The following is a 24,996-nucleotide window of genomic DNA, read 5'->3' as shown; positions in this document are numbered from 1 at the left end:
TATTTCTATAAATTTACATATTGTTATTTCCACCTCTATCGATATTTTAGGATTTGGATCCTCGTTGGATCCCCTCCCTGGAGATCCTAGGATCATTGCACACAGATCGTTGATAAAAAATCGTGCGGTCCCAATTTAAATGTTTTTTATATTTTTAAAAGTAAAACAGTATGGTTTTGCATGAAAAATATAAAAAAGAAAAAATTGTGGCCGCATGATTTTTAATCAACAGTCTGTGTGTGTTGATTCTTAGAATTCTTAGGAAGGGGATCCGGCGATGATTCAATTCTGTTATTTTAAACATGTTTTGAACTATTTATCAAGGGGCCCACAATTATACGACATCCGAACCTTCTCTTATTACTAATTTTCATTTTTTAATTTCAAAGGAAAACGTCGCAAGCCATCGACTCATCGCTGTGCGCGCCTACAAAGCAAAATGCTTTCCACTTCTTCTCTCCCCAAAAATCCAACCGCGCCGTAACCGTTGCCCACAGCGCCACCGCAAACCACCGTGACCTCCGCCCCAAAGTATCGATCCATTTCAACCGCAGACAAGCCAAAAAGCCCGCGCTTTTGCATGTATTCGCCGCACAACTCCATCGCCAACGACGCGAAGCTTTGATTCTTTGCCACCAAGGAGTTGAGTAAACTTTCTTTTTCTTGTTCTTCTTTAGTTTGAAATTGCATGTGAGTTTGTGCGTTTCAATGGCGCGAAACCCTTAGCTTTCTTGATTCCGTCGAAATTCTGGCGTTTAACTGTAAGGGAGTAGGTCGGGAATATCTCCTCCGAGTCGACTCAGTCGACAATGGCGAATGTTGCCCTCTTTCCCCAACGAAAGTATAAAATTACGCTACAAGAAAAAGAATTGTAAAAAGAAATGTTTGTAATTTCTCTTACATTGTGGATATCGATTGATTGACGTGGGTAGAAATATTGCGTTAATTTTTTAAAATTAAATTCCATAATTTATGTCATCATCCATGTGCGGATTACATGTGCCCATGTTTATGCTTAAAGTTTCTAAATTTTCTAATGAGTGCATGCAAGTGCGAAAAATGTGATTAGGGTAAAGATTTATCCATTGATTATTTGGTAAATCTTGATTTGTTTGGTATAAAGAAGGGAAGGAAGAAAAGGAGAGAAGCTTAGTTTGGCAGTGGGTGTGGGGCTAAATGCTCTCTGCAATTGGAGCTTCAAGCCCCCAAATTTGGTAAATTATTTTTTTGGATAATATTTTCTGAGTGGTCCTCAGTAATTATTATTCAAGTCCCACCATTAAGAGCATGTTATGCTGATTATCCACTAATTAATCTCAACAAAATCTTTGGCCAAGATTTTGATTACCATTTTTGTTTTTGTTTATTTTAGGAAATAATTGGTATTATAGAAAAAAATTGAAATAAAAAAGAATAACAGAATGAGGTTTCAGTGATATCAACTTGTTGTACACATTTAGAGCTGCCCCTGGTTTTGTCCACAAACCTGTGTATTTGCTGCATACCCACTTCTTGTTTCCTTCACCAGATAGACCCTTCCGAGTAACGCAATGAAGATAAACCGCTTATGGCCGTTTTTGTTCGGACCACTTTTGAGTTTGGGTTCCTCTTCAGTGCTGGAGGTCTAGAATCCGAACTCTATCTCGCCCCAAAATCATCATGGGAATCCATATTTCGGTCCCGTATGATGTGATAATAATTGTGTACTGGGAAGTCACAAGAATGGTATTTTAACCATCGTTGTTTAGGCACTTTTTGATAGATTGTTCTTTTTCATTAATAAATCAATAGACTCAAGCCCACATGGTGTCATCTTTTTCTTATCCACTATTTACTGCCCCGCACTTGACAGCTGGGTAGTTATAACTGGTATTATATCCGGAGTCATGTTTTTTGAAATTATTTGCTTTTGTTCTAATAGACAGCCGCATCCAGCAGGGATCAAACAAGCGTTTCACAAGCATCTCTCTCTGTGAAAGTCAATTCCAGAGGAAGAACTGTTCTGATGTTGACGATTTCAATTGACAAGCCTGTGCTGTTGAGATTTTCCCATGTCAAATGTAGAAGTCATCAAAAGTTTCTCAGGATCAATGCCACTTGGTACGTGTGAGTTACAATTTATATTTCGATTGATATTGGGTTAGTTCATTTACTTTCTGTTGTAACTTGTATTCTTAAATTCTTATTGTACTGTATTCTTGAAGGTTTTTCTTTTTTCTGTGTGCTGATGTCCTATATGGAAATTCTTTAGTTTTATTTGATCTAGCCAGTTAATTTTGTTTCTTATGCAATACTCTAGTTCAAGTAAAGGCGTCTCCTTATAGCTAATTGAAATTTAGTATATTAGCTGCGCTACATATCTTTCATTATCTTATTTCATTACCAAATGAACAGGAAAAGGGATTCAAAGTCCTCTCATCCAAGGAAGATGGAAGAACTTTCAGTAGAGCTTCCAACACAAACTATTCCTCACTGTGAACCATCAAAGCATCCTGATCTGCAATTTGACCGGCTGCAGCCATCAGATGAAGATTTAGATCAAGAGAAAAAGTTGGAATTTGGACAATTTGTTGCACGAGAAGCCACACTGGATGAAGAATACTGGGTGAGTAATCAATCTCTAGATGTCACATCTTGGCCACGAAATTTCTAAGTGTAAGTTATTTGTGCCCACGAATAATATTTGTTTTTTTTTTTATGCTTTTGGGTTTGTGACAGACAGCAGCATGGCTACGTGCAGAAAGTCACTGGGAGGAGCAAAAAAATGACCGGTGTGTACTGTAGTTCTTTATTACTTTCAGACTTCCCTCTTTGTCTTTCTGTCTTTCTCTGTCTCTTTGGTCTTTGTTAATCGAACTACTCAAACTAAATGGGGAACATAAAGTTCCTAATATAGGTAGGCCGACTAAATGGTCTAGACCATCTGAAGTCATTATATAGAGCATACATGCAGAAGAATAGTCCTACCCTTTTAACAAAAGCTGGCAATCAAGGTGATAGATAAAACAAGGGAGGAAAGGTTCAGAACTTCTAGTTCTGTATCAATCAAGACTTCTACAGAATTACCCCCACGGCTGGATCCTGCCAGTGGTGGAATTCTCTCTGCATGTGCAGTCTTTAGTAGGCTTCAAGCGTCTGTTAAGTTTTTTTTTATCAATCAAATGGAGGGTTGGACACTGCTGATTCTAGCTACGCTTGATTGACACAGATTTGCTGATAGTAACAAAAGGAAATTTGCAGACCGGGTAGGGAAGATTCATTTGCATTTCCCATGTGTGTAAATGGATGTTTCAAATAAAATTCTGAATTATACTTTTAATCTCTTTAGGCATTCAATGCTATAAAAAGACGAGCAAAGGGGCAGAATGGGCAGCTATGCACATGCATTGTTACGGTATGACATATTTGAAGGAGTGTGGTTCTGGTTTGTTAGTTTGAACTCAGAAAACCCTTCTTTGCATTAGGGCATGTTATATTTAGCTAAAGTTACCAGTCTATAAAAATATACCATTGATGGTGACTGTTTGCTTTCGAATTTGTCAGGTGAAGAAGGACACAAAGAATGTGAAACGCACTGTTGTGAAAAGTGTAGTTGGAACACTTGATTTGAGCATTCGGTACTTGTTGGATGGAGAGACCTTTCCAGGGGTACAAACATCTTGTTTAAAAACTAAAGACCCTACTGCATTTGTATCTACCGGTCTATCCAGTTATTGGCTTTTTGCTGAACTGACCATGAGATTAATCTCTGTTGCAGGAACGGGTAAAAGCTCCTCTCTTTTGCAGTACCAACAGGACACAGTCAAGTAGATATGGTTATATTTCAAACTTATGTGTGGCCAAAGCAGCACGACGACAGGGTATTGCAAGCAATATGCTACAATTTGCTATTAGATCCGCAATTTTAAATGGTAAGATGAAATACTGCATGAACTGTTCTCTGGGATTATAGAAATGTCTGACCACTTGAATTCCTCTTCTGAGTCTTCTCATTCCCTTTCTTTTTCTGTTTAAATGTAGCTAATGTGGAACAGATATATGTGCATGTGGATAGAAAGAACAAACCCGCCCAGGAACTGTACCGAAAGATGGGCTTTGAGGTATTATCGTGGTTGTGCATTTGTAGTTTGCAGTTATAGCATATGATCTCTAGTTTTTATATTTGGAACAAGGAGGAATGATGCAGATTTTCGTTATTGTCAGATCATTGAAAGGGCGAACTCTCAATTGTCAGAGGAGCAGACTTACTTGCTTTGTTTCAAGACCTGAAAGCCGATTCAACAGAAATTCATGAATTGTATTTCATTCTTTAGGAGTTAAAAGAAAATTACAGTAGAAGAATACAAATGTGTGTACAGGTTACGTGAAGTTAGGTCAAAATCCGAAATTTCACTTCCCGCGCAAAGTCCTGGTGTAAAAAAAGACCCTGCAAGGTTCTTGGTATAGATTGTACTTCTTTGTTCAACAAATATTGTCAATGAAACACGATATTCACGCTCTCTCTCTCTCTCTCTCTCTCTCTCTCTCTCTCTCTAGTTTCTGCTTTCAAGAAATTATTGTTGTTCTAGCTTCTCCGACAAATTTAATATTACACAGAAATTGTGAGAATTCACTGTTTGGGAATGCCATTGATTGTCTCCTTAATCTCCTCGAAGGTTTATCCGAACCAGTCTAAGTATTCGAGGAGATTAAGGAGACATTAATCTATGGTTTTTGAAAGATACACGTACAACATAAATTGATACAATTATTTGCCAGATTTTCCAGACAGGCTAGGGTTTTAGGGGGAAAAGATGCCGGATCCATAAGTTGATCGGATCATCTGGATAAACAATGGAAGCTGTAAGATCACGAACATAGCCACCGGAAAACAAGCCAGTAAAGTAATTGGAACATAAATCCAATCCAATCTCTGAGTGAGCACAATCGAAAGAGCTGTTCCGAACGCTACCATCATGGTGGCTAACGAAAAGAAGAGAGATCCGAGTCCCAAAATCAACCTCTTCGGCAAGGCCTCCAAGAAGTCTTTCTCAGCGTAGCGTGGTGTTAGCAGTGACAAGAATATCAGGACTGAAGTCAAAGACGAAAATAGAGACAGTGCATCCGAAATAGCAAACACCTTGAACGTAGTTTTGGACAAAAATATTGGAGTTCCTTTGTCGGTATGGTTGCCTCCGGGTGCAGTAAAGGCGGCAGAAAACATCACTGAGGCAACTAGAATGGCCACCACCATGCAAGAGGTTGATGTATCCTTCATCCATTTCTCTCCCTCTTCGCGCAGCCCTTTGTGCTCCTCTACAAACACTTCAATGGCTGTTTTCCCTTCGGGTGTTTTCCCTTCGGGTGTTTTCCATTCCCTAAAGACCGGGCACATGAACTTCTCGACTGCCTACAGCGTATGCATATGGTATGTGTCAGTTTCAGTTATACAAAAAAATGTTCTCGTGTCAGACTGTCAGGCTATATGTTGCAAAATTGTGAATCCGCACCATATATTCATTTGACCTTTTTATTTTTCTTGTATGCATAGTTTAGATTCACAGTCTTACAACGTATGTGTTTGTCTAGCAACAAAGGTCTGGCGAGAAGATTAAACCAATTAAAACCGATGAGATACACCCACCTTAAACCACTGCAACTCTCTCTGCAGTTGCAAAGCAGAACCGGCAACATGTGACAATTGACTCGATCCTGTAGGTGGCAACTGAGCTACCATATGCCAGATAGTAAACTTCGATTCGAACAGCAAAGCGTTTGCAATCATCCTAGGACATGCGTCGCTCATCCGACAAAGAAAGTTGAAAGTTTTTTCTCGCCGGAGGAACATAGCCAATTGCAGAAGGTTTATACCTCCTAATGTAGGAAGTGAAATGGAAACCGCATCCGGAACATAATGAAAGCATACCCTCAAAATCTCAACTATGTCACTGGATATGGCAATGGTCAGGCTCTGTCCATTTTGTACAAACGCAAGGAGCTCCGATAAATTCATACTCGAAGCAGCGTGTGCAAAGATATGTTCTACCAGTTCCATAGCATACCTGTGTCTCAACTTTGTATCTCGAACTTTCTTGATACAGGGCGCTGCGAGTGACGGTCAAACTCTAAATCAGCTTCTCCCTCCACCACTATATATATATATATATATATATATATATGTATATGTATAAGTTATATAATCAACGCATGCAATACAATTAATTAACACTAATTAGACTAGTGTACTTACCAACTTGCTCTAAAGCTTTCCAAAATAATTTTTCGAACTTCTGAAATTGAAACACTTCATGATCGTAAAAACAAAACCATGGTCAGCACAATTAATCAATTTTTAGGCAAGTTTAATTAGTTCTTTTCCAATTTAGAACTAAGACACGGTTTTATTGATCAAAATCAAAGTGTACCAATTGTGCGAACCTTGTAGAAAATAGGTTCTTAGTGATTGGACTGCAATTTGTGCAGAGTTTTCATGAGGAGCCTCCTCATCCCCTCTCATTGAACTTGGTGGTCCATAATTGAACTCCACTGGTACAACTTGAAACCCCAAAACAAGAGCATGAAACTTACATTTTCGTCCCAGTAGATTACAGTAGTTTATAATATATATTGTCCTATAAAAATAAATAGGAGTGTAAGTAAATAAATAAGAAGAAATTACTGACCCTGATAGATGAAGTTTTCCCAGAATCCAAGCTTACTCCCGCTCGGGAAGTCGGAAGCTCTATCTGCCAACCCTCTTAGCAAAGTATAACCTTTTTCGGATATAGCGGTCGCTAAGCTAGGGTACTGCCGGACTAGATACAGACATATTTCTGTTTACCAAAAAATAGCTAAAATTAACTAAGCAGTCCTATTAGATAGAAATCAAAACAGAATGTGTTTTTAAAAATTAAGCAGAAATTGTTGGACTATGTGGCCAAGTGGCCAACTTTTGGCTATAAAAAATTATAAAGAAAAAAGGTGGACAACATCCTTCCTTGTTTTGGGGAGGAAAAAAAGGAAAAAAGACAATATAATTATGTCCCTTCAATGTTTTGGGGAGGAAAACTTGGAACCTTGTCTAAAGTCCTTTTGTTTTTATTTGGCCTATGGAAAGCCACGGCTGAGGTTTTGAATGATAAGTAATTGCTGTTTTTGATGAAGAGTAGTAATGCAGCCATAGAAGAGAAAAAAAACGCAGCAGAAAAACAGAGAAGAAAACAGAGGTGCTGCAACCCCATTTTGAAGAGAAGAAAGAAAGGTGATTTTCTTTCTTTGTTGGTACTCACTCAATTAAAGTTGTATTTGTGTATTAGCTTTGAGCTTTGTATAGAGAGGAAATTATTCATTATATTTCCCTCTCTATTTGTTTCTTTGGTGAGTGAGAGTTATTGGGTGTATTTGGGTTTTGGGTTGTGAGATTGCCAACACTTTGTAAACTCCCATTTGGTTGATAGTGGATTCTTGGGTGAGCTCCTACTGCTCCGAGGACGTACTCCAGTTACACTGACTGTTGAGGAACCTCGTTAAAATCTTGGTGTCTTTAATATTTTGTTCTTACATTTTCATTTGGTAAATTTCCTGTGGGTTAGCTTGAGTTGGTTCCAACGGGTTTGGTGCTATCCTAGCACAACAATTGGTATCAGAGCACTGGTTGCTGTTGGGTATTGTCTAGTTGCCAAAGATGTCAGACGGGCAAGATGAGAATCCTTTTGGAAGCAGTTCTGGGTTTGCAAGAACTACGGTGCAAAATGCAAAGTTCGAAGTGGAAAAGTTTGATGGCACAAACAACTTCGGGATGTGACAATGTGAGGTCAAAGATGTGTTGGCTCAACAAGATCTACTTGCCGCTTTGGGAGAGAAGCCGGAAGCTATGTCGAAGCCGGAATGGGAGAAATTAAATTTGTGGGCTTGCTCTTCAATTCGGTTGTGCCTTGCAAAAACTCAGAAGTATTTTGTGATGCGGGAGACGGTAGCAAGTGTGTTGTGGAAAAAATTGGAAGACAAGTATATGACAAAGAGTGCAGAGAACCAGCTACACTTGAAGAAAAAGCTCTACCGCTTTCAATACAAAGAAGGTACAAAAATGATTAGACACCTTGATGCTTTTAATAAGTTGATTGCCGACTTGTTAAATTTAGATGAGGATATTAAGGATGAAGATAAGGCCTTAATATTGTTGAATTCATTGCCGGACTCTTATGAGTATTTTGTTACCACTATTATGCATGGTAAAGAAATTGTGAAATTTGAAGATGTGTCAAATGCCATGATGAATTATGAAATGAGGCATAGAGATAAAAATCATGATAGTACCTCTGAAGCTTTATTTGTTAGAGGTAGATCATCTGAGAGAAGATCATCTTCTAGTAGAAAAAAATCACAGTCTCGACCTAGAGGAAACTCTAAAGGTAGAAAACCTTTGGAAATGGATGAATGTGCCTTTTGTCATAATAAGGGCCATTGGAAGAAAGATTGTCCTAAGTTGAAGACCAAAGGAAAAGAAAGTTCTGAAGCCAATGTTGCTGAGGTTGAAACAGATTTTGTTGATTTTGCTTTAACCACTTCCTCATCATTTGATTGTGCTACTAAATGGGTGTTGGATACGGGTTGTACTCATCATATGACTCCTCACAAGAATTGGTTTTCAAGCTTGAAAGAGTTTGATGGTGGCGTTGTGTTCATGGGAGATGACAATCCTTGCACAACAAAAGGGATTGGTACAATTCGTTTGAAGTTGCATGATGGCATGGTTAAAGAGTTGACAGGTGTTCGGTATGTACCGAATTTGAAGAAAAATCATATTTCTTTGGGTACTTTGGAATCCAAGGGCTTCAGGTTTCATTTAGATTGACAGACATTGAAAGTTACTTATGATGCACTTGTTGTGATGAAAGCTCCTCGATGTGGCCATTTGTATTTATTGCAAGGAAGCACTGTGACAGGTGAAACATCTGTAGTCTCAGAAAATATGGGCACATCCGATTTTGATACTACTAGACTGTGGCATATGAGATTAGGCCATGCCGGTGAGAAAGCTCTACAAAGGCTTGTGAAACAAGGTCTTCTAAAAGGTGCCACGACCTGTAAGCTTGATTTATGCGAGCATTGTGTCTTGGGAAAGCAAACTAGAGTGAAGTTTGGTACTACTGTACATCAGACGAAGGGCATTCTTGATTATGTGCATTCAGATGTTTGGGGTCCTACAAAGACTCCCTCTTTGAGTGGTAGACATTGGTTCGTGACCTTTGTTGATGATTATTCAAGAAGGTGTTGGGTCTACACTATGAAGCACAAGAGTGAGGTGTTGAGCATTTTCTTGGGTTGGAAGAAAATGGTTGAGAACCAGACTGGGAGAAAGATTAAGATTTTGAGATCGGATAATGGTGGTGAATACACATCCGACCCTTTCTTTAAAGTTTGCAAAGAAGAAGGGATTGTAAGACATTTCAGTGTCAAGGGAACTCCACAACAAAATGGAGTTGCAGAGAGATTGAATCGAACCTTGCTTGAGAAGGTTAGATGTATGTTGTCTCAGTCGGGTTTAAGCAAGTCATTTTGGGCAGAGGCAGTTAATTATGCATGTCACATCATCAACCGGTTACCCTCAGCTGCTGTTCAGGGTAAGACACCAATAGAGGTATGGACTGGAAAACCTTCTTCTGATTATGACTATATCCGTATTTTTGGTTCACCTGCTTATTTTCATGTGACTGAAAATAAACTTGATCCTAGAGCCAAAAGGGCTATCTTTCTTGGTTTTAGTAGTGGTGTCAAAGGTTACAGGTTGTGGTGCCTAGAGATGAAGAAACTTGTAATCAGTAGAGATGTGACATTTAATGAAGAAAGTATGTTCAAAGACTCTGAGAAGAATGTGAAAGATGTCCAACAGGTGGAGCTTGAGAAAGTTGCCTCTGGTACTTCAAATCCTATTTCTGCTGATGTCGAAGCCACTACAAGTGAAGAAGTTGGAGACCATGAGGATGTTGAAGAAGTTGAACTTGAAGATTCTATTCAAGTTGAAGAGGAAGTTTCACCTCAAGAGTCTATTGCCAAGAACAGAGGAAAAAGACAAATTACCAAGCCAGCTCGGTATAGTGACTATGTTTCTTTTGCTCTTCCTATTATCACTGATGAAATTCCATCTAATTTCGAGGAAGCCATTAAGAGTGAGGAGAAGGAGAGGTGGTGCAATGCCATGGGTGATGAGATGAATTCTCTCTTGAAGAACAAGACTTGGGAGTTAGCTAAATTGCCTAAGGGTAAGAAAGCTATTGGTTGCAAATGGGTGTATGCCAAGAGAGAAGATGCTGATGAGAAAAGCAATGTGAGATTCAAAGCAAGATTAGTTGCTAAAGGATATGCACAAAAGGAGGGCATTGACTACAATGAAATCTTTTCTCCGGTTGTGAAGCACTCCTCAATTCGCATTATGTTAGCTCTTGTTGCACAATATGATCTTGAGCTTGTGCAACTTGATGTGAAGACGGCTTTCCTACATGGTGATTTGAATGAAGAGATTTATATGTGTCAACCGGATGGGTATATAGTGAAAGGGAAGGAGAATTTGTTTTGCAAATTGAAGAAATCACTTTATGGCTTGAAGCAATCTCCAAGGCAATGGTATTTAAGGTTTGATAAATTTATGAGAGGCCAAAATTATTCTAGAAGTTAATATGATCATTGTGTGTACTTCAAGAAGTTGCAAGATGGGTCTTTCATTTATTTATTGATATATGTTGATTGCCTCAAAGAATGTCGAAGAGATTGAGAAATTGAAGAAGTAAATGAAGAATGAGTTTGAGATGAAGGATCTTGGTGAAGCGAAGAAGATCCTTGGCGAAGCGAAGAAGATCCTTGGCATGGAGATCACTAGAGATAGAGCGAAGGGTTTGGTTAGTTTGAATCAAAGACAATACCTTGAGAAGTTGATTCGGAATTTTGGAGTTCATGATTCAACCAAACCGGTTAGTACCCCTTTGGCTCCTCATTTTAAATTGAGTTCTCTACAGTGTCCTAAAACTGATAAAGAGAAGCTGCAAATGAAAAATATACCATATGCAAATTTGGTTGGTAGTTTGATGTATGCAATGGTATGCTCTAGACCGGATATTGCTCATGCAGTTGGCATAGTGAGTCGATATATGCATAATCCAGGTAAAGAGCATTGGCAAGCAGCTAAGTGGATATTGAGGTATCTCCATGGTACTTGAGATGTTGGTTTATGCTTTGAGAGAGATGACTCTGGTATTGGTCATTTTGCAGTTGGTTATGTTGATTCAGATTATGCAGGTGATCTGGATGGAAGAAAGTCTACTACAGGCTATGTGTTTACTATGGCTAAAAGACCAGTTTGTTGGAGGTCCATTTTGCAGTCGTCTGTTGCCTTGTCTACTACAGAGGCTGAATATATGGCAGTTGCTGAAGCTATAAAGGAGGCCATTTGGATACATGGGCTGATTAGAGATTTGGGGGTTGATCAGAAGCAGGTGGAGGTACATTGTGATAGTCAAAGTGCTATTTATTTGGCTAAGTATCAGGTTCATCATGCGAGGACCAAGCACATAGATGTGCGTTATCACTTTATTCGTGAAATTGTTGGTGAAAGGGAAATCATTCTCCAGAAGATTCCAACTAAAGACAACACTGCTGATATGTTGACTAAGGTTGTTGGTGTAGCCAAGTTTGTTCATTGCTTGAACTTGGCTCATATTTTGCCTATATAAAGAAGGCGTTGAGCAGTAGAAGTTTTGGAGCATTTGGCTCGGCATGAGTTGTTCTCTTGCTAGTGTTTGGGAGTGATGTTGCGTGTTAATTGTGTTGGTTGGCTTATCATGGCGTTTTTCGGAACTTGGCCAAGGTGGAGATTGTTGGAGTATGTGGCCAAGTGGCCAACTTTTGGCTATAAAAAATTATAAAGAAAAAAGGTGGACAACATCCTTCTTTGTTTTGGGGAGGAAAAAAAGGAAAAATGACAATATAATTATGTCCCTTCAATGTTTTGGGGAGGAAAACTTGGAACCTTGTCTAAAGTCCTTTTGTTTTTATTTGGCCTATGGAAAGCCACGGCTGAGGTTTTGAATGATAAGTAATTGCTGTTTTTGATGAAGAGTAGTAATGCAGCCATAGAAGAGAAAAAAAACATAGCAGAAAAACAGAGAAGAAAACAGAGGTGCTGCAACCCCATTGTGAAGAGAAGAAAGAAAGGTGATTTTCTTTCTTTGTTGGTACTCACCCAATCAAAGTTGTATTTGTGTATTAGATTTGAGCTTTGTATAGAGAGGAAATTATTCACTATATTTCCCTCTCTATTTGTTTCTTTGGTGAGTATTGGATGTATTGGGGTTTTGGGTTGTGAGATTGCCAACACTTTGTAAACTCCCATTTGGTTGATAGTGGATTCTTGGGTGAGCTCCTAGGACGTACTCCAGTTACACTGACTGTTGAGGAACCTCGTTAAAATCTTGGTGTCTTTAATATTTTGTTCTTGCATTTTCATTTGGTAAATTTCCTGTGGGTTAGCTTGAGTTGGTTCCAACGGGTTTGGTGCTATCCAAGCACAATAGAAATATCATTAGACCAATAGGTAGTTGGTGTGTCTGTCTTACCATGAAAGCCCGAATAGGTTACGGCGGAGGTTAAAAAACTGGCCATAGGACCGGTGAAGGGCCAAGTAGGATGCTCATCCCTCGTTACCAAAGTGAGATACCACACCAACTCCCTATCGTCACTACAGCAAGAAAGGTGGAGAGGGACCATTCCGTCTTGGTCCGCTATTTGTGTCAACACAGGGTTTTTCGTCACCAATGCCTTAGCCACCTTCATCTGTCCAGCCACCTGCTTCTTGGCGCTTCCAGAAATTGCAAGAGTGTGCAAGACATTGCGGCCGATACAATCTTGCATTGCAAGTGCTTCCACTGGCACATGTTCAACCATTTTTTTCATGAGTTGCCATTAGCCTACTCTAGCTGCAACCTGCAGAGCAGTTTGCGTGTCTATGGTGATTCGTGCATTCAGCGCATCGGGGTCACGCTCCACGAACCTTCTAGTACGTTCCCAGTCCCCCTTGAGCAGAGCTTGATATAAAGGCTTGTAGTGCTGGTGCCTCAACGCCGTTGCTTAATAATTGGCAAACAATTGTACTTAAGGAAATTTAAAATATGTGATTCATTAAGCATGCATCCGGATTTTAAACGCTTACCAAATTCTCTAAGAACATAAAGATCTTGGAGTTGGAGATGATTATACACAGGATCTGTTGAAGTGCTCATCGTTCCAACTTCACCGGATGCCACCGAAACGGACTGAGTGCTCATCGTTCCAATTTTATCGGATGTCCCCGAAGCGAATTAAGTGCTCATTGTTGCAGATGATGAGCGCTACTGCTTAGCATTTCCTCCATAACATCTTCAAATGGAGAGAGATTATTTACTGCGAATAGTTTTATGCTTTTCTGTATGAGCAAGCAATATACGGTCAAGATTCAAAGACTTGCAGTTAAATGACTGAGAGAATTATAGTAGAATCCGATAAAGTAAAACGCAGGATTTACCTAAGCTTTTGTTTGGGAGGTGCAAATATTTGAGAAGTAAGCGATTCCTTCTGAGTTCTGACCTTTTGGGTCCCTTCTAAATAGTTTTAAGGGTCTTTATCAAAATAGTCTCTGAAATTTACGTAAGTCTTCATTTTGGTCTTTCAAATTGAAAATCGATTGTTCTTGAACTTGGTTATGCAAATCAATGTGATCTCTTTACCAAAAAATATGTTATTCTGTAAAAAAGTAAGACCTCAGGGGTAGCACACGAGTGGGACCCACTGCACCACTACTATAGTGGGAGTGTGCATTTAAAAAAAGGAACTTTAACGAAAAGCACTCAGTACTGTTCATTTTAACGAAAAACCACATTTTTACACTAAAAAATCAATCCTGGTACTATTCACTTTACCCTTTATTTTGTCCTTATCATTAAAACTCAAAGTTTTCAAGCCATTTTCATTAGTTTTCCTTTTAAAAAAATTCTTTTTTCATATAAAAGTAGTATGAAAAATGTAATGAGTGTAGTAATACTTTTTTTTTTCGTCTCCTGTATCATGAAGTCTTCTCTCTTCTACCTCAACTATCATCCTCCAACATCATCTTCCTAGTTCTCGTGGTCTAGTTGATTTGTGACTCTGTCTGAGGTTCTGAATGAGGCTTCTAAGAAATTTTGAGGATTAAAAAAAATAAAAACTAATGAAAATAACTTGAAGTATTTGAGTTTTAACGATAAAGACAAAATAAAAAGGTAAAGTAAATAGTACCAAAATTGACTTTTTAGGTAAAATATGGTTTTTTTTTTGTTAAAATGAATAGTACTTGGAGCTATTTGTTAAAGTTCCTTTAAAAAAATACAAGTGCTATGATTTGAGTAAAATAATTATATATCAATGTTCAGAGTTCATAGAAAAATTTACTTGTTTGCTTAAGGAAATGTTACCGAAAGCCCGACAACTTAAAATTACAATTGTTCATTGCTCGACAACTTAAAACGAAGTTCATGGAAGTGATCACTTCCTCTACCAAATTAATTACCAAAGCTTTTGAGGGCAAAAGATGCCGGAGCCATACATTGATCGGACCATTTGGACGAACAAGGGAAGTTGCAGCATTGCAAACAAAGCCACCGGAAAACAAGCCAGCAATGTGATTGGAAATGAAATCCATTTCAATCTCTCACTAAGCACAATGGTAAGAGTAGTTGCACCAAATGCTATCATTAGTGTGGCTATAGCGAAGAAAAGAGAAGCGAGTCCGATTATCAACTTCCTGGGCAAGGACTCGAGGAAATCCTCTTCTGCATAGCGTGTGGTAAGGATTGCTAAGAACATTAAGAGGGAAGTGAGAGAGGCAAATAGAGCGAGTGCATCCGAAATTGCGAACACCATGAACATGTTGTTCCATAGGAAAATTGGAGTGCCTGTATCACCGTTGTTTCCACCGGGAACGGTGAATGCTGCAGCAAAGACTACAATGGCAATTAGAGTTGAAACCACCATGCAAGAATTTGCTGTGTCCTTCATCCACTTTTCTCCCTCTTCAAGCAAACTTTTGTGCTGCTCTGTAAATACTTGGCGCGCTGTTTTCTCCTCGTTATTCACAGCTTGCTTAGAAATAGGGTTAACCAATTTCTCAACCTCCTACAAGGAAGGCGGGATATTTTTGGTTATGCATGCACGTAATGTATCGTGTACTTGATGTAAGTAAATGGACTAATTTAATAATGACGTATATGTGTTTGAGTTATACTGATTCGCGCACGTACGTACCATAAACCATTGCAGCTCTCTTCGTAGTTGTAGATGTTGTGCTAGGATAGCACCAAACCCGTTGGAACCAACTCAAGCTAACCCACAGGAAATTTATCAAATGAAAATGCAAGAACAAAATATAAAAGAACACCAAGATTTTAACGAGGTTCCTCAACAGTCAGTGTAACTGGAGTACGTCCTCGGAGCAGTAGGAGCTCACCCAATAATCCACTATCAACCAAATGGGAGTTTACAAAGTGTTGACAATCTCACAACCCAAAAGCCCAATACACCCAATAGCTCTCACACACCAAAGAAACAAATAGAGAAAGAAATATAATGAATAATTTCTTCTCTATACATATAGCTCAAACCTATTACAACAACAACTACTTTGGTTGATGATTACTAATCAAATGAAGCAGCAGCTTCTTCTTCTGTTTTGGGCTCTCTGCAACTCTCCCTTCTCTCTGCAGAAAATAAGCTCTCTATATCTAGCTTCAAAGGCAACAACACCAAGTCTTGAACCAAAAACCCACGGGTGTTAAAGGTAAAAGAAAAAGAAAAAACTTTTCACCCAAAACAAGGAAGAGACACAATGATGTTGTCCATCTTTTCTCTTTTCAACAAACATCATCATGTTGTTTTTTTTTTCTTTCTTTGTTTAATAGCCGAAAGGTTTTTTGGACACTTGTGGCCATTAATTCAACAATCTCCACCTTGGCCAAGTTCCGAAAAACGTCATGATAAGCCAACCAACACAATTAGCACACAACATCACTCCCGAACACTAGCAAAAGAACAACTCATGCCGAGCCAAATGCTCCAAAACTCCTACTGCTCAACGCCTTCTTTATATAGGCAAAATATGAGCCAAGTTCAAACAGTGAACAAACTTGGCTACACCAACAACCTTAGTCAACATATCAGCGGGGTTGTCTTTAGTTGGAATCTTCTGGAGAATGATTTCCCCCTCACCAACAATTTCACGAACAAAGTGATAACGCACATCTATGTGCTTGGTCCTCGCATGATGAACCTGATACTTAGCCAAATAAATGGCACTCTGACTATCACAATGTACCTCCACCTGCTTCTGATCAACCCCCAAATCTCTAATCAGCCCATGTATCCAAATGGCCTCCTTTATAGCTTCAGCAACTGCCATATATTCAGCCTCTGTAGTAGACAAGGCAACAGACGACTGCAAAATGGACCTCCAACAAACTGGTCCTTTAGCCATAGTAAACACATAGCCTGTAGTAGACTTCCTTCCATCCAGATCACCTGCATAATCTGAATCAACATAACCAACTGCAAAATGACCAATACCAGAGTCATCCCTCTCAAAGCATAAACCAACATCTCGAGTACCATGGAGATACCTCAATATCCACTTAGCTGCTTGCCAGTGCTCTTTACCTGGATTATGCATATATCGACTCACCATGCCAACTGCATGAGCAATATCCGGTCTAGAGCATACCATTGCATACATCAAACTACCAACCAAATTTGCATATGGTATATTTTTCATTAGCAGCTTCTCTTTATCATTTTTAGGACATTGTAGAGAACTCAATTTAAAATGAGGAGCCAAAGGGGTACTTACCGGTTTGGTTGAATCATGAACTCCAAACTTCCGAATCAACTTCTCAAGGTATTGTCTTTGATTCAAACTGACCAAACCCTTCTCTCTATCTCTAGTGATCTCCATGCCAAGGATCTTCTTCGCTTCACCAAGATCCTTCATCTCAAACTCATTCTTCATTTGCTTCTTCAATTTTTCAATCTCTTCAACATTTTTTGAGGCAATCAACATATCATCAACATATATCAACAAATAAATGAAAGACCCATCTTGCAACTTCTTGAAGTACACACAATGATCATATTGACTTCTAGAATAATTTTGGCCTCTCATAAATTTATCAAACCTCAAATACCATTGCCTTGGAGATTGCTTCGAGCCATAAAGTGATTTCTTCAATTTGCAAAACAAATTCTCCTTCCCTTTCACTATATACCCATCCGGTTGACACATATAGATCTTTTCATTCAAATCACCATGTAGGAAAGCCGTCTTCACATCAAGTTGCACAAGCTCAAGATCATATTGTGCAACAAGAGCTAACATAATACGAATTGAGGAGTGCTTCACAACCGGAGAAAAGATTTCATTGTAGTCAATGCCCTCCTTTTGTGCATACCCTTTAGCAACTAATCTTGCTTTGAATCTCACATTGCTTTTCTCATCAGCATCTTCCTTCTTGGCATACACCCATTTGCAACCGATAGCTTTCTTGCCCTTAGGCAATTTAGCTAACTCCCAAGTCTTGTTCTTTAAGAGAGAATTCATCTCATCACCCATGGCATTGCACCACCTCTTCTTCTCCTCACTCTCAATAGCTTCCTCAAAATTGGATGGAATCTCTTCAGTAATAATAGGAAGAGCAAAAGCAACATAGTCACTATACCGAGCTGGCTTGGTAATTTGTCTCTTTCCTCTGTTCTTGGCAATAGACTCTTGAGGTGAAACTTGCTCTTCAACTTGAATAGAATCTTCAAGTTCAACTTCTTCAACATCCTCATGGTCTCCAACTTCTTCACTTGTAGTGGCATCGACATCAGCGGAAATAGGATTTGAAGTACCAGAGGCAACTTTCTCAAGCTCCACCTGCTGGACATCTTTCACATTTTTCTCAGAGTCTTTGAACATACTTTCTTCATCAAATGTCACATCTCTGCTGATTACAAGTTTTTTCATCTCTGGGCACCACAACCTGTAACCTTTGACACCACTACTAAAACCAAGAAAGATAGCCTTTTTGGCTCTAGGATCAAGTTTATTTTCAGTCACATGAAAATAAGCAGGTGAACCAAAAATATGGATATAGTCATAATCAGAAGAAGGTTTTCCAGTCCATACCTCCATTGGTGTCTTACCCTGAACAGCAGCTGAGGGTAACCGGTTGATGATGTGACATGCATAATTAACTGCCTCTGCCCAAAATGACTTGCTTAAACCCGACTGAGACAACATACATCTAACCTTCTCAAGCAAGGTTCGATTCAATCTTTCTGCAACTCCATTTTGTTGTGGAGTTCCCCGAACACTGAAATGTCTCACAATTCCTTCTTCTTTGCAAACTTTAAAGAAAGGATCGGATGTGTATTCACCACCATTATCCGATCTCAAAATCTTAATCTTTCTCCCAGTCTGGTTCTCAACCATTTTCTTCCAACCCAAGAAAATGCTTAACACCTCACTCTTGTGCTTCATAGTGTAGACCCAAGACCTTCTTGAATAATCATCAACAAAGGTCACGAACCAATGTCTACCACTCAAAGAGGGAGTCGTTGTAGGACCCCAAACATCCGAATGCACATAATCAAGAATGTCCTTCGTCTGATGTACCGCAGTACCAAACTTCACTCTAGTTTGCTTCCCCAAGACACAATGCTCGCAGAAATCAAGCTTACAAGTCGTGGCACCTTTTAGAAGACCTTTTTTCACAAGCCCTTGTAGAGCTTTCTCACCGGCATGGCCTAATCTCATATGCCACAATCTAGTAGTATCAGAATCGGATGTGCCCATATTTTCTGAGACTACAGATGCTTCACCTATCACAGTGCTTCCCTGCAATAAATACAAATGGCCACATCTAGGAGCTTTCATCACAACAAGTGCACCATAAGTAACTTTCAATGTCTGTCCATCTGAATGAAACCCGAAACCCTTGGATTCCAAAGTACCCAAAGAAATAAGATTTTTCTTCAAATTCGGTACATACCGAACACCTGTCAACTCTTTAACCATGCCATCATGCAACTTCAAACGAACTGTACCAATCCCTTTTGTTGTGCAAGGATTGTCATCTCCCATGAACACAACACCACCATCAAACTCTTTCAAGCTTGAAAACCAATCTTTGTGAGGAGTCATATGATGAGTACAACCCGTATCCAACACCCACTTAGTAGCACAATCAAATGATGAGGAAGTGGTTAAAGCAAAATCAGAAAAATCTGTTTCAACCTCAGCAACATTAGCTTCAGAACTTTCTTTGCCTTTGGTCTTCAATTTTGGACAATCTTTCTTCCAATGGCCCTTATTACGACAAAAGGCACATTCATCCATTTCCAAAGGTTTTCTACCTTTAGAGTTTCCTCTAGGTCGAGACTGTGATTTTTTCCTGCTAGAAGATGATCTTCTCTCCGATGATCTACCTCTAACAAATAAAGCTTCAGAGGTACTATCATGATTTTTATCTCTATGCCTCATTTCATAATTCATCAAGGCATTTGACACATCTTCAAATTTCACAGTTTCTTTACCATGCATAATAGTGGTAACAAAATGCTCATAAGAGTCCGGCAAGGAATTCAACAATATTAAGGCCTTATCTTCATCCTTAATATCCTCATCTAAATTTAACAAGTCGGCAATCAACTTATTAAAAGCATCAAGGTGTCTAATCATTTTTGTACCTTCTTTGTATTGGAAGCGGTAGAGCTTTTTCTTCAAGTGTAGCCGGTTCTCTGCACTTTTCGTCATATACTTGTCTTCCAATTTTTGCCACAACACACTTGCTACCGTCTCCCGCATCACAAAATACTTCTGAGTTTTTGCAAGGCACAACCGAATTGAAGAGCAAGCCCACAAATTTAATTTCTCCCATTCCGGCTTCGACATAGCTTCTGGCTTCTCTCCCAAAGCGGTAAGTAGATCTTGTTGAGCCAACACATCTTTGACCTCACATTGCCACATCCCGAAGTTGTTTGTGCCATCAAACTTTTCCACTTCGAACTTTGCATTTTGCACCGTAGTTCTTGCAAACCCGGAGCTGCTTCCAAAAGGATTTTCATCTTGCCCGTCTGACATCTTTGGCAACTAGACAGTACCCAAGAGCAACCAGTGCTCTGATACCAATTGTTGTGCTAGGATAGCACCAAACCCGTTGGAACCAACTCAAGCTAACCCACAGGAAATTTATCAAATGAAAATGCAAGAACAAAATATAAAAGAACACCAAGATTTTAACGAGGTTCCTCAACAGTCAGTGTAACTGGAGTACGTCCTCGGAGCAGTAGGAGCTCACCCAATAATCCACTATCAACCAAATGAGAGTTTACAAAGTGTTGACAATCTCACAACCCAAAAGCCCAATACACCCAATAGCTCTCACACACCAAAGAAACAAATAGAGAAAGAAATATAATGAATAATTTCTTCTCTATACATATAGCTCAAACATATTACAACAACAACTACTTTGGTTGATGATTACTAATCAAATGAAGCAGCAGCTTCTTCTTCTGTTTTGGGCTCTCTGCAACTCTCCCTTCTCTCTGCAGAAAATAAGCTCTCTATATCTAGCTTCAAAGGCAACAACACCAAGTCTTGAACCAAAAACCCACGGGTGTTAAAGGTAAAAGAAAAAGAAAAAACTTTTCACCCAAAACAAGGAAGAGACACAATGATGTTGTCCATCTTTTCTCTTTTCAACAAACATCATCATGTTGTTTTTTTTTTCTTTCTTTGTTTAATAGCCGAAAGGTTTTTTGGACACTTGTGGCCATTAATTCAACAGTAGAGCAGGACCAGAAACAAATGAGAGACGAGTAGAAGGTGGCAACCGTGCAACCAAATGCAGTATGTTTTCTCCGGTTGTCCTGGTTAGAGCGGAAGCCAGCAACCTGGTGCTAACACCCATTCCTAGTATAATGTTGTATATCCTTTCTTGCCGAACTTCAACAGCAGCTTGCAGAATGTTTCGGTCTGCTGTTAAAGGCACGGTAACCAGAATCGGAAAATGTTGAAGGCATAACTTTACGATATCAACTGCTCCAACCCGCATCGCTAATCTCAGGCATTGTGCACCGAAAAATTGAATAATCTGATAGCAGTTCATGCTAGAATTGCCATGTGAACAAACAAGTTTTACTAATTCCACCGCACATTTGAGTTCCATCTTTTTCTCTCGAACTTGCTTAATAATTGGTAGTACTGCTACAAAAAAAAATGTGAAACTTTATTAGTAAGTGGTAATTCAAAAGGATCATTGACAGGTGCTGCAAATGATACAGATCGGAAAACAGATGCAGTAGAATTTAACTACGAACCTTGATACACATAATGGATTATTGACTGTGTTTTTGCTTCTGCTGCAAGGTCTCCGGACTTTCCATGGAGATCCTCCACATACCGTCTTACGGAATGAGGTGGTTGACATGTGAGATCCACCGAAACAACTTATATCACAATATTCCACACAAAAAAGGAATTAAAGGTTATTATGCTGACTAAATTATGTTTTCTTAAGTAATCATTAAAGAGCATTGCTTGGCTCCTTACTTTTAAATCAAAGTCTGATAAATACACATAAATATAACTTATCCAAAACACAAAACGAAAAGCTTCTTGCGGACGTGTGTGTGATTTGTTACTTTCAGTAACGAAATAGCAGAAGGAAGAGTTTAGAGACCAACATGGATAGATGAAGCTTTCCAAGTATCCCAGCTTATATTCACTTAGGAAATCTGAAGGTTTAGATGCCAGGGAAGAGAGTACGTTTCTCCCAGATTCAACAGCAGTCGCCAAGTTAGGGTATCGTCGAACTAAATTTAAGCTAATATCTGTTAAAGAAAATAATATATGCTTTGTGCTGTATTAATTTAGTTTCTACAAAGAAAACAAAGAAGAAGAAATTAAGTATTTAATTTTCTTACCACAAAAACCTGCCCCAGTTATGAAACTAATGAGTCGACAAGCCAAAAGACCAGTGAAAGGATAGCTAGGAGGTTCGTCTTTTGTTACCAAAGATAGGTACCAGACCATGTCCTTGCTATTAGCAGCAAAAGAGGCCGCCAGCAAAAGCGGAGTTTCACCTGCGTCGTTGGTTATTTGTGTCAAAGCAGGGTTTTTCCTTACCATTGTCTGAGCATCCTGCATAGTTCCGGCCACAGCAGCGTAGTGGAGGGCGGTGTTACCACTAAAGTCTTGTAGTAAAAGCGCTTCCGTGGGCATGAGTTCCACTATCTTAGTCACAAACTGGGAATGACTAGCCTTAACTGCGATCATCAGCGCAGTGATGCTGTTAGTGCGCCTGGATCGTGCTCGATAAACTTGCTAGTGCTTTCCCAGTCACCTTTCAATGCAGCTTCGTGCAAGGGGCGGTAGTACTGATGCTTCATTCCACTTGCTGAATTATATTGTTCACAAACAAATTTTAGTTAGTTACATTCTTTTGGGTTAATTAATTTTTTAATTGGGATCAAGGAATTAAATATCGATATTATCGGCGAAATATCGCCGATAATATCGTTTTTTTGACCCGGCGATATTTTTTTTAGTAAAAATAAAATATCTTTAAAATATCGCGATAATATCGCTAATATCGCGATATTATCGATATTAGCGATATTATCGCGATATTCGTCGTCGTCGCCGCCGCCGGGAGGTGAGAAAGGGATCCAGAAACCAGATCGAAGAAGATGGATCCAGAAACCAGATCGAAGAAGAAGGATCCAGAAACCAGATCGAGGGAGAGACGAAGACGGAGAGACCGAGGGAGAGACGGAGACGGAGAGACCGAGGCAGAGATGGAGACGGAGAGACCGAGGGAGAGACGGAGACGGAGAGACCGAGGCAGAGACGGAGACGGAGAGACGGAGACGGAGAGACCGAGGCAGAGACAGAGACGTAGAGACGGAGATGGCGATGAGGTGGTGTCGCCGTTGATGTGGTGTGGAAGTGAGGGTGTGGGTTGTTCACGGGGAGAAGGAGAGAGTGCAGAGAGTGCAGAGAGGGCGAAGAGGGAGAATGAGGGTTGTTCACGGGGAGAAGGAGAGAATGCAGAGAGTGCAGAGAGCGATGAGGAGGTGTCGCCGTTGAAGTGGTGTGGAAGTGAGGGTGTGGCGTGTGGGTTGGTTCACGGGGAGAAGGAGAGAGTGCAGAGAGAGAGCACGGTAGAGATAAGAGAGTGAGGGAAAAGAGAGACGGGGACACAAAAGCAAGGTGGGCCCCCTGGGCACACCTATTAAGATCTAAAAATAATTTTAAAAGCAAGATAAACTCAAACTTAGTGAAAATACAATTTAAATTGGGGTGGGTGTAACAATCTACCCCTCTTAAAAGAATTTCGTCTCCGAAATTTAAAATCACTTACTAAACTGAAATACTAGAAAATAGGAAGAAGAATATATGTATAAAGAGAAATCAAGTCCAAATAATTACATCATATTAAAATTTGATTAATTTTTTTTCAGTTACATATATTCTATATGATAAATTTCTATTTTAAATCAAGTCCAAATAATTACATCATATTAAAATTTGATTATTTTTTTTTCAGTTACATATATTCTATATGATAAATTTCTATTTTAAATCAAGTCCAAATAATTACATCATATTAAAATTTGATTATTTTTTTTTCAGTTACATATATTATATATGATAAATTTCTATTTTAAATCAAGTCCAAATAATTACATCATACTAAAATTTGATTAATTTCTTTTCAAGTATCTACTTTTGAACTACTCACCACGTTCACTCTATGTGATACTAAGTCACTCATGTATCTTACCATACAATGTATAAAGTGTAAAATATTGTACTAATTCATTATATATAAATGATTATGGTGTGTTTAAACTTATTTCATTAATTACTACATATTTTCTACACTTACAATGTTTGCCAGCTTGCTATATAATCAACTTAAATAAGTTAAATCCATCATGCAATACATTTCCTTCCAATTTTTTGTGATAAACTAATAGATAATTGACTAAATAAACATCCTGCAAAGTTTCAATAAAAAATTCCAAGTTTTTCTTACAATTTCCGTGGTTTCCATGTAATTTTTATCGATATCGATATTATCCCGATATTTCCATCGATATTTCCGTGTTTTCGGACTACCGATATTTCCGATATTACCGATATTTTCTTCCTTGATTGGGATAATGTGTAGCATGGCTAGCTGCTTACCAAATTCGGCACATGCAGCAGCAGCAGCATCTTGATGGGTCGGCTGTGGTTGCGATATGTTAGGCGTTGTTGCGGCTGCAGCACTAGTGCTAGTACTTCCTGCTTGTGTAGGTACACTGGTTGTTTGATGATGAACATCAACTGGATGCTGCGACGTCGGATCAGGCACTATATTATCCCGATTTTCTGATGATGGTGGATCGGTGGCCGCGGTGTCTGATGGTTGTACAGTAGTACCGTTAACATTGTCTTGGTGGTCCGCCATATCCATATGTGGTTGTGTGGAAAGTAACGTGAGAGATCTGGATCCTAGCTAGTACTACTTTAGTGCGTACCTCTTGCTTTTTCCTTTGGCATGTTTTCTTTTTCTTTTTCTTTCTCCTTTTTCACGTGTTTGTAAACCTTGTTCCGCATGCAGTAATTTTTTCAGTTAAATGAGTTGGTTAGAGCAGTGTGTTTACTATTTCTTTACATCCAAGTTATAAACTTATAATCCGCGCCCTAGATTAGAATATCAAAATAGATTATGATTAGCCAATGATGAAGAAATGAATGTCTTTAAAAGTTGCTTCCTGTTGAGTCACTTTTCAATTTCGTCATTGTAGTTCCATTTTTGACAATTTCCAATCTTGTAGCTTAGGTAAACTTTTCTGTCTAAGTCTAGGTGACTAAATCAGTTGCTTTTTAAGAAATAAATCCCACGTGGCCGTCTCGTGCGAGATGAAAGT

General features: G+C 39.1%; 4 protein-coding genes across 10 annotated transcripts; 1 reads left to right on the top strand and 3 right to left on the bottom strand.

Annotated features, from left to right (window-relative positions):
- The first annotated feature begins 385 nt into the window (after positions 1–385).
- Positions 386–4,499, top strand: LOC103422190 (GCN5-related N-acetyltransferase 6, chloroplastic-like). Of its 6 annotated transcripts, XR_011572445.1 has the most exons (11): positions 1,434–1,689; positions 1,936–2,100; positions 2,395–2,605; positions 2,719–2,771; positions 3,209–3,245; positions 3,329–3,394; positions 3,544–3,648; positions 3,758–3,911; positions 4,021–4,100; positions 4,204–4,347; positions 4,380–4,499. XR_011572445.1 is itself a non-coding variant. In XM_029088987.2 (10 exons), the coding sequence occupies exons 2-10, from the start codon at positions 2,006–2,008 to the stop codon at positions 4,267–4,269; spliced, it is 867 nt and encodes a 288-aa protein (XP_028944820.1). In that variant the 5' UTR covers positions 386–647; positions 1,922–2,005; the 3' UTR covers positions 4,270–4,499. The 6 variants fall into 6 exon arrangements, 5 of the variants coding, with proteins under 5 accessions (XP_028944820.1, XP_028944830.1, XP_070663274.1 ...); XM_029088987.2 differs by lacking the exon at positions 1,434–1,689 and adding an exon at positions 386–647 and having other exon boundaries at positions 1,922–2,100; positions 4,204–4,499; XM_029088997.2 differs by lacking the exon at positions 1,434–1,689 and adding an exon at positions 503–642 and having other exon boundaries at positions 1,939–2,100; positions 4,204–4,499.
- On the bottom strand, positions 4,413–13,392 carry LOC103427987 (uncharacterized). Its single transcript, XM_029088980.2, has 7 exons — positions 13,181–13,392; positions 12,588–13,097; positions 6,663–6,812; positions 6,418–6,534; positions 6,230–6,283; positions 5,624–6,084; positions 4,413–5,389 (listed from the first exon to the last, which is right to left on the bottom strand). The coding sequence occupies exons 2-7, from the start codon at positions 12,922–12,924 to the stop codon at positions 4,781–4,783; spliced, it is 1,728 nt and encodes a 575-aa protein (XP_028944813.2). The 5' UTR covers positions 12,925–13,097; positions 13,181–13,392; the 3' UTR covers positions 4,413–4,780.
- Positions 13,393–14,416: 1,024 nt separating this feature from the next.
- On the bottom strand, positions 14,417–24,563 carry LOC114822692 (uncharacterized). Of its 2 annotated transcripts, XM_070810575.1 has the most exons (6): positions 24,269–24,563; positions 22,000–22,472; positions 21,760–21,906; positions 21,394–21,522; positions 20,848–21,277; positions 14,417–15,156 (listed from the first exon to the last, which is right to left on the bottom strand). In XM_070810575.1, the coding sequence occupies exons 2-5, from the start codon at positions 22,349–22,351 to the stop codon at positions 20,850–20,852; spliced, it is 1,056 nt and encodes a 351-aa protein (XP_070666676.1). In that variant the 5' UTR covers positions 22,352–22,472; positions 24,269–24,563; the 3' UTR covers positions 14,417–15,156; positions 20,848–20,849. The 2 variants fall into 2 exon arrangements, with proteins under 2 accessions (XP_070666676.1, XP_070666679.1); XM_070810578.1 differs by lacking the exons at positions 14,417–15,156; positions 21,760–21,906; positions 24,269–24,563 and having other exon boundaries at positions 20,802–21,277; positions 22,000–22,353.
- LOC114823751 (ankyrin repeat-containing protein ITN1-like) lies at positions 14,548–15,295 on the bottom strand. Its single transcript, XM_070811232.1, has 2 exons — positions 15,266–15,295; positions 14,548–15,156 (listed from the first exon to the last, which is right to left on the bottom strand). The coding sequence occupies exons 1-2, from the start codon at positions 15,293–15,295 to the stop codon at positions 14,548–14,550; spliced, it is 639 nt and encodes a 212-aa protein (XP_070667333.1).
- Positions 24,564–24,996: the final 433 nt, after the last annotated feature.

Source organism: Malus domestica, chromosome 02 (genome assembly GCF_042453785.1).
Source record: "Malus domestica chromosome 02, GDT2T_hap1".
Taxonomy (NCBI): domain Eukaryota; kingdom Viridiplantae; phylum Streptophyta; class Magnoliopsida; order Rosales; family Rosaceae; genus Malus; species Malus domestica.
The sequence above is the reverse complement of the archived record's forward strand: the minus strand, read 5'-3'. Positions and strand labels throughout refer to the sequence as shown.

Coding starts and splice junctions, on each gene's coding strand:
- LOC103422190 (XM_070807173.1), top strand. CDS start 1,568: ATGGCCGTTTTTGTTCGGACCACTTTTGAGTTTGGGTTCCTCTTCAGT. Junction 2,606..2,718: donor CACTGGATGAAGAATACTGG/GTGAGTAATCAA, acceptor GGTTTGTGACAG/ACAGCAGCATGGCTACGTGC. Junction 3,912..4,020: donor TAGATCCGCAATTTTAAATG/GTAAGATGAAAT, acceptor GTTTAAATGTAG/CTAATGTGGAACAGATATAT.
- LOC103427987 (XM_029088980.2), bottom strand. CDS start 12,924: ATGAAAAAAATGGTTGAACATGTGCCAGTGGAAGCACTTGCAATGCAA. Junction 6,813..12,587: donor AACCTATTCGGGCTTTCATG/GTAAGACAGACA, acceptor TTTGGTAAACAG/AAATATGTCTGTATCTAGTC. Junction 5,390..5,623: donor GAGAGTTGCAGTGGTTTAAG/GTGGGTGTATCT, acceptor CATACGCTGTAG/GCAGTCGAGAAGTTCATGTG.
- LOC114822692 (XM_070810575.1), bottom strand. CDS start 22,351: ATGATCGCAGTTAAGGCTAGTCATTCCCAGTTTGTGACTAAGATAGTG. Junction 21,907..21,999: donor AACTGGGGCAGGTTTTTGTG/GTAAGAAAATTA, acceptor TTTCTTTAACAG/ATATTAGCTTAAATTTAGTT. Junction 21,278..21,393: donor AATCCATTATGTGTATCAAG/GTTCGTAGTTAA, acceptor TTTTTGTAGCAG/TACTACCAATTATTAAGCAA.
- LOC114823751 (XM_070811232.1), bottom strand. CDS start 15,295: ATGGTTTATGGTACGTACGTGCGCGAATCA. Junction 15,157..15,265: donor GTACGTACGTGCGCGAATCA/GTATAACTCAAA, acceptor CCTTCCTTGTAG/GAGGTTGAGAAATTGGTTAA.